Source organism: Podarcis bocagei (assembly GCF_964188305.1).
Source record: "Podarcis bocagei genome assembly, chromosome: 13".
Lineage (NCBI taxonomy): Eukaryota > Metazoa > Chordata > Lepidosauria > Squamata > Lacertidae > Podarcis > Podarcis bocagei.
This window is the reverse complement of record NC_138138.1, coordinates 36,842,208-36,849,995: the sequence shown is the minus strand read 5'-3', so window position 1 is coordinate 36,849,995 and position 7,788 is coordinate 36,842,208. Positions and strand designations below refer to the sequence as shown.

General features: G+C 47.2%; 1 protein-coding gene across 1 annotated transcript; it reads left to right on the top strand.

The window, feature by feature from the left end:
• Positions 1-124: 124 nt before the first annotated feature.
• On the top strand, positions 125-7,440 carry LOC308572739 (GTPase KRas). The gene is made up of 5 exons (XM_081169107.1): positions 125-286; positions 2,135-2,267; positions 2,648-2,826; positions 4,738-4,897; positions 6,021-7,440. Exons 2-5 carry the CDS (start codon positions 2,157-2,159, stop codon positions 6,129-6,131), a joined length of 561 nt encoding a protein of 186 aa, XP_081025233.1. The 5' UTR covers positions 125-286; positions 2,135-2,156; the 3' UTR covers positions 6,132-7,440.
• Positions 7,441-7,788: the final 348 nt, after the last annotated feature.

Below are 7,788 nucleotides of genomic sequence, written 5' to 3'. Positions count from 1 at the left end.
GTCCTCCAGCCCATCCGGCAGCTTCTCTAGCCGCACCCATTCCCCTCGACTCTATGGCGCCACCCGACTCCGATTGGCCAATCCGGGGCGGCGGCGCGCTCTTATTGGCCGGGCGGCTCAGCCCGGCGGGGCGCGGAGGGGAGCTGTCAGGCTGCGGAGGGAGGGGTTTTCCGCTGCCGGCCCAGGGCCCTGAGAGCGCGCGCCGCCGCCGCCGCTGGCCCCCCTTCCCTCCCACATGGGGGGTGCCTGAGACCCCGAGCCCGTCTTCCCCCTCCCCGTAGGGCGGGTGAGTACCAAGAGGCGAGGGGGCGGGTGATTGACAGCAGCCCCCCCCAAGGGGATGCAGGGCGGGGGGGGGAGCTTGGAAGGGCAGCGGAGGGCGAGAGGGCAGGGCGCGGCGGGGGGGGGGGGCTTCCCTTCTGCAAGGGCCGCCGGGTTGGCGCTGGGTCCGCGGCCCCTGGAGGCGCGCAGCCATTGTGGGGTTGCGCCAGGGTGGGGCACCTGCTTAGCAAAAGCGGTGCATAAACATGGCAAGGTGGCTGCTTCTGCGCGCGCAGCCGGGGTAGGGCTCCGGGAGGCCAGATGCCTGCCTGCCTGCGGGAGGACGAGGGCAGAAAGAGGGCTGGCAGCTGCGCGAGGCGTGTTGCAATACCGACCGAGGGAGCCCGGGACTGGCTCCACCCATCCCCGCCGCCGCCTCTTTCCTCCCGGGCAGCCTCTTCCCCTCAAGCCCCAGCCTTCTGCCTCGTCCCGGGTTTCCCACGTGCGTGGTTTGTGCCCGCATCCCCCCTCTTCCTTGGCCAGCGTCCGCGATCCCTTCCTGCTTCTTCCCCCAGGTGGGCCGCATCTGACGGAGGAATCTTGACTTCTGCTTGCATGGAGCGATTGGGTGGGTTGGGTTGCGTTCCACAGAACTGGGGTTGCTTGGCAGTGAGGCCAGCAAATTGCGCGCGGGCGGGCGGGGTGTGTGTGTGGAGTTGTAGCAAGGAGTAGAAATCTCAGGATGTAGGCCTCTAGCCGGACGTACCTTCCCTGGTAGACCGCAGAAATGGGAAATAGAGTCCAAAGTTTGAACTGAACCTGCTACTTCTCGAACTTCTGTTGAAACGAGCAACAGTCGTTGTGGGGATGGGCAGGGAGCCTGCATAGTTGGTGTGGATCAGATGTACTGATTCAGCCTGCCTAAGAACATAGGAAGCTGGCTTCTGTTTTGTCTGGTTTACAGCTATCAGCATTGACTGGCAGCAGCTCTCAAAGGCTTCAGACAGGGTTCTACCTGGAGATGCCAGTGATTGAACCCAGGACCCTTTGCATGCAAGGCAAATGCTGTATCATTAAGTTGCAGGAAGTACTGGGGCAGGCAGGCAGGCAGCAAGCGAAGCTGTGTTCTATCAAGTGACCAGAGTCTCAGCTCTCAATTCCACCACACACCACCCATAATCCAGGACCCTTGAGAAGTCTTTACTGCAACCCTTTAGTTCCCACATCCTGCTGTAGTAACCAGGTTACATGTAACTGAAACAAATGCATATGCCTCCCTACTTCCATATCCTCTCCTTTCTCAGGTTTTATTTTGTAAGCTCTTTGAGACAGAGACACTTTGCTAAAAGTCTTGTGTGCTTAGTTGATGCTGTATAAATGAACAATAAAAACCTGTGAAGTTGAATCCTCTGATCCACCATATATTTTTTGAGCTGTGTAGCTCCTCTTCCAGTTCCTTTGTGGCCCCGTCCATGGTTGTTGTTGTTGATTTTTTGGTTGCAGGGTGATGGTGGTGGTGGTAAAAGCTGGCAGCCATAAGCATGCCTGACACTTGAAGTCCTACTGTCTGCGATTTCTCTAGCAGCTGTATGAGGAGTCAATTAACACCAATCCCAGCTTCATGATAAAGTGACCTGACATTCATCTACCTAGAAAAAGCAAGAATTCTAGTTAGATTGACCAATTCAGAGTGCTGCTTTTGGGGAAAGTGTTGAAAGGATTTCCTGCAAATAGAATGGACGTAGCAATCTGGCTAGGAGCAAATATCTAGGAAGATGTGGCCAAAACACATGCAAATTCTTGGTAGCACAGAGGTGAACTGACACTGTGTCTTCTGCTAGAGATTGATTCTACTTTCTTTTTCTTTGTGCAGCTTGCTCTGGAACCCAGCAGAGATGACAGAATACAAACTGGTGGTGGTGGGTGCTGGTGGTGTTGGGAAGAGTGCATTGACTATACAGTTGATTCAGAATCACTTTGTGGACGAGTATGATCCCACTATAGAGGTATGTGAACTTTATAATATTGGCAGCAACTTCTGCATGGCCCCATTTGTATGCCTTTTCCGAGTCCTTATATTCCTGACCTGCCTGCCATCTCCAAAGCTTTGGACTATAACATCTCTTTTCTGGGCTTCTAAAACACTAGTCCTCTTTCCATCACTTTGTCTCCCTCTGTAGCTCTCCATTCTTTATAGAGGCATCTACAATCTTTTTATCATGTCCAAGATTGGGTCCATTTCTTTCCTGAATTTTGGCTTGAACCAATTGTTTCCAACTGCCTCCTTGCTGGCTTTCTGTTGCTGTGCTTTACACCCATGTTTCCCATGTCACTTGTTAACATTTTTTCTTTCACTCTTGCTCCTCTTGGTGCTTCTGAACCCCAGGATTCATACCGGAAGCAAGTGGTAATCGATGGAGAGACGTGTCTCTTGGATATCTTGGACACAGCTGGGCAAGAGGAGTACAGTGCTATGCGTGACCAGTACATGAGGACAGGAGAAGGCTTCCTCTGTGTCTTTGCAATCAACAACACAAAGTCTTTCGAAGATGTTCACCACTACAGGTGTGTGGGCAGCTGGCTTCTCTCTGTCCTCCATCTGTTTTCCTTCCTGTATAGCAGGGGTGGAGAACTGTTTTGGCCTAGTCCCCATCTCCCCCTACCCCTGCAAACCACCTTTGTCAGGTGGGTGGGACACCCCATCCATCAGCACCTGACATCTCTTGCAGCACATGCCAATTGCCTGAGAACCAGCTGGAGTTTGGGTGCTTCAGAAACTTTGCAAGCCCTAAGCTTATTGTTTTGGAGGTGCCAGGCACAGACCTTGCAGAGGGCTTTGTGTTGTGATTCCCAAGCACCTGACAACTAGCTGGGAAGCACTACGCAATGGAGCTTTGCAGGCACTGTCAATTGGCAGGGCCTGCAAAGCCCCTTTTGGGCTAGCCCCATCACATTGGGCAGGCGGTCAAGACTTGCAGCAGAAGGTGGAAGAATCTGCAGTAGGTAAGAAGAGGAGTCGGAGGCTGCATTGTGCAAAGATCTTTGTCACCATGTGGCAAGAATGATATGCTTGGAGGAATCCCAGACTGCATTTTCCTGAGCCAAGTACCTGAATATGCTCTGTTCTCTGCAACACTGGAAAGTACCTTTTCAGCATCAAGCCCTAAGTGTGCTGCTTGTGTTGTCATCTAGGCAAATGTAGAAGCAGTGGTATCATCACTGATGCTTCTGCCCTTGAATCTAACAAATCTGTAGCAGCGTGAATTGGATGTCAACAAAATTATGTTGCTCTTGCTCTATACTTTCTCCCACTCCCAGTCCTTTGAGGCCTAGTGAGAGCAGAAACAGATCCAGCAAGTATGCCAACAAGGGGAAAGCCACAAAGACAGTATTGAATCCTTCCTCATGCTCTTGCATTTGAAAGTTGTACTCAGTGTACAACTCAGGGCTTGCTTGTCCTCAGTGTACAGGAACTGTAATGATCTGCTGTAGTCGTACATAAAAGTCTCCCTGTTACACAATTTTAGAAATTATTTTGGGGGAGGTAAATATATGAACACTTGAGTATTAAATATTCTGTTCCTTAGTCTAAAAGAAAATATTTTGAAGTTTTGGTTTTTTTAAAGCAAAACAAACTTCAGAAAAACCAGCAAACACCAATGTGTTCTTTTAATTTTTCTGGGTTTTTGCCAGGCCTTCACATCTCTAGACTTCTCTTTCAAAAAAAGTATGAATGCATACTTCAGCAGCAAACCACTCCTAAGTATGTGTATGGATGTGCTATATCTAATTTTTAAGTGTAGAATGGCTGTCTCTTAAGGGCAAACTACACTGACACATGTATTACTTCATTTGTGTGTGTGTGTTTTTTTTTAAAAAGCCAATCAACCAAAGCAAAACAAGTCAGTGACTTTAGGTCAGGTAATGGCAGGTGCAGTTGAGTCCTTTTTTGTACTATTCTCTTCCTTGGAATAGCTTTTGTTGACTGCTTTTCTCCCCCACCAGAAGAAAGCAGCTAATTGTGACATTGAAAGCAGCAAAATGGAAAGGGATTAAGCTACCCCACCGTACCATATCTCTACTCAAACTTGGGAACTTTCTAAGCCTTTTTGGGGTTAGATCAAAAAATAATGGGGGAGTGTTTTTGTGCTCAGGCCCTGCTTGGGTGCTTCCCATGGGCATCTGGCTGGCCAAGGTGAGAACAGGATGCTGGACTAGATAGGCCATTGGCCTGATCTAGCGGGGCTTTTCTTACGTTCTCATGCATACATCTGTATGTCACATCTAATTTGGACCTCAGTTGCTTTGCACACAGATAAAACACAGGACAAACTGAACTTCTGGTGTATACTTCATTAACACCAATAATCTCAAATATATTTTACTTTGGAGGGGGCCCAAACCAGAATCAAGTTTGGGAGCTGCTGATCTAGGCGGTTGTTCCCTGTTTGTGACTCGTTGCCTTTGTAATTCCAGGGAGCAGATCAACCGTGTGAAGGACTCCGATGATGTTCCGATGGTGCTTGTTGGCAATAAATGTGATCTGCCCTCCCGGACGGTGGATACGAAACAAGCCCAGGAGCTTGCCAGAAGCTACGGAATCCCCTTTGTAGAGACCTCTGCCAAAACCAGACAGGTATGGTATTTACTGTGGGAGAAAGTGAAAGGTCTTTGATCTTCGTAGCTATAGCTCAAGACAGTGTTCCAAGTGGGTTTTGGAATAAATTGCAGCTGAATCTTCCCCGAGTTTATCTGCTGCATCAACGCGCCCTCTCCCCCAAGTCAAGCGTTTCCAGCCTAAATCTTCTGTTCATCGGCATGTAGACAAAAAGCAAATAGTTTTGCTTTATGTTGGCTGTGTGCTCAAAATGCCAAACAACGGGATTCACGCTATAAGCCAGCACAGTTGCTCTTCTCCTATATGACTTGGAGTAGGAATAGCATTGGTACAAGGTAACCATTCTTATTTGTGAACTGCCATGTCATTAATGCCTGCTGTCTTAGTTCGTGCTGCGTCAGCTTAATGATAAGACGGTTATCAGCATGGCATCATTCTACTGCTGGTGTCCAGTTGCCAAAAAACCTTTCTCAGTGAAGGCAGATGTGAATGAATGGTTTACTGATATGAAGGAAAAGGCTTATCGGGAGAGAGAGAGGATCCCGTAAACAGGAATAGCGTGACGACCTCCCCGCTCCCAAGTAATATTACAGTGGTGCCCCGCAAGACGAATGCCTCGCAAGACGGAAAACCCGCTAGACGAAAGGGTTTTCCGTTTTTGAGCTGCTTTGCAAGACGATTTTACCTATGGGCTTGCTTTGCAAGACGAAAACGTCTTGCAAGTGTTCCGCTCCCCCCCCCCTTTTTCTAAGCCGCTAAGCCGCTAATAGCCTTTTAGCCGCTAATCTGCTAAGCCTTTAATAGCCGCTAATAGCCTTTTAGCCGATAATCCGCTAAGCCTTTAATAGCCGCTAATCCTTTAATAGCTGCTAAACCGCTAATAGCGCTAATCCACTAAGCCGCTAATAGGGTTGCTTCGCAAGACGAAAAAACCGCTAGACGAAGAGGCTCACGGAACGGATTAATTTCGTCTTGCGAGGCACCACTGTATTTCTGCCTACTAACAATGGATAGAAAAAACATCACCGGCATAAAAATCCAATACCCCCGACACCTTTAATATTTAAATGGGAAAGCTAACGATGTCTTCTGTTTGTGTCTTTTCTTACTTTCATTTGGTATACTCGTTCGTCTTAAAAAGGGAGTGGAGGATGCTTTCTACACCCTGGTGCGAGAAATCCGAAAACACAAGGAAAAGATCAGCAATGGGCGCAAGAAGAAATCTTCCAAAAGGAAGTGTATTATCCTCTGAAGAAGAGAGACTCTTTTGCACAGTTGGGAGTGCAAACCCCCCCTTTTTGAGTCTGGGTATTTTCCCAAGCTGCAAGATAAATTCTGATGGCCATGCCCCTCACCCATTTTCAGCTGGAGGGCGAAGGTGGTTTTGAGTTCTTACTGTCAATTATTTTACTATTTTTTAAAACTGGGACGTTGCATCCAGTATGAGGATTTGTAACCACATTTGATGTTCTGTTGCTTCTTGCCCCTTCATTATTATTATTTTTAAAGATCATCTTGTTTCTGGTCCTTAGGATTATAGAGGTCACTCCTAAGTGTGACCTGGTGTAGACTGATCCTGCAGGTTAGATGGAAGGGATAGCACGAAGTCAGTGTCTCAGTCGGAACCTTAGGGGCCTTTCTCGTTTTTTGTAGCATTTTACCTCCCTTGGTTCTCCATGAGACTGAAGAGGAAGCCGCATAGACTTGGCACCATTGTCTTTTTGCTAGCAGAGGAATAAAGGTAACCTTGGACAGAAGGTGATCTGCTGAAGGTGGCAATGAGGAATGCCAAAAGAGAAAATGTGGAAAGCCAAACCCTCTCCGTAGATGAATATTTCACCCCACTGTTAAAATAGATGGTGCTGTTATTTTTCTTCTGGGTGGTTGAAATTCTGTATTAAGTTGGGTCTCTCTCTCTCTCTCTGGTTTTCATTTGGGCTGTTATAACTTCTGAGCAACAGCTCCCACTTTAAAATGAATGGGGAAATGTACTTTTGCTCAGCAAGTTTTATAAAAAATGTGTGGTAATGGGGAGATATCAACAAGTTATGAGAGGTAATTTTAAATGGCTGTACAGCTTCCACCATCCAAAGACAGCGGCACCTGTTGTTTGTGAAAAAACAACTGTTGGAGATAGCTGAATATTTGCACCATAGAAGTGTCCTAAATTAACCTGCCTCTGTTGCTCTCCTTTACTAATTGGTTCTTGGGAGTATAGCGATGTTGACTCTCTTTATAAACAGAAGGGAGGAATATGATCCAAAGGTCTCTTAATCATCCCTCTTTTTTTAGTCTCCTGCATAGTCCTGGGTTGCTTGGATGGGTTGAGATATAGGTACTTAAATGCTGGCATGGAGAGAAAAGAGTCTGAATTTATTATCCTGTTAGTGTTTATAAGCCATCAGAATTACGTTCTGTCATCATTTGATCTTATTCTCTTTCCCCCCCCCATCCCACCCCAAAATCCCACCCTTGGAATCCTGTGTTGATTTGGTTTTTCCATGGTCCTGAGGATCTGTACAATAAATGCCACCACTTGGAATAAACCTGTGAATAAGCTACCTGATCTACAAGACCTGACTTTTTCTAAAGGGTATGTGTGGTAGATTTATGGTAGTTTTCTGGTTATCTTTCCTGGAACAGATTGTTTTGGGAAACTGCAAAACATGTGGAGGCTTTCAAGGAAATTGTAATTATCTGTTCACAATGGTGCTAGAATCAGCGAAGCCTTCTATCAGAATATGGTACCTTTCAGCCAGGAGTTGCCTTTGTTTAGCTCAACTCCTTATTTTGTGGATTTTCTCCCCCACCCCCACGTGCTTCTCAAGAACATGTACCTATTTGGGTTGCATCTATCTAGTTCTGTTCTTATTGTTTCCATCCAACTTTTTTGAACGTGATTTTTTCAA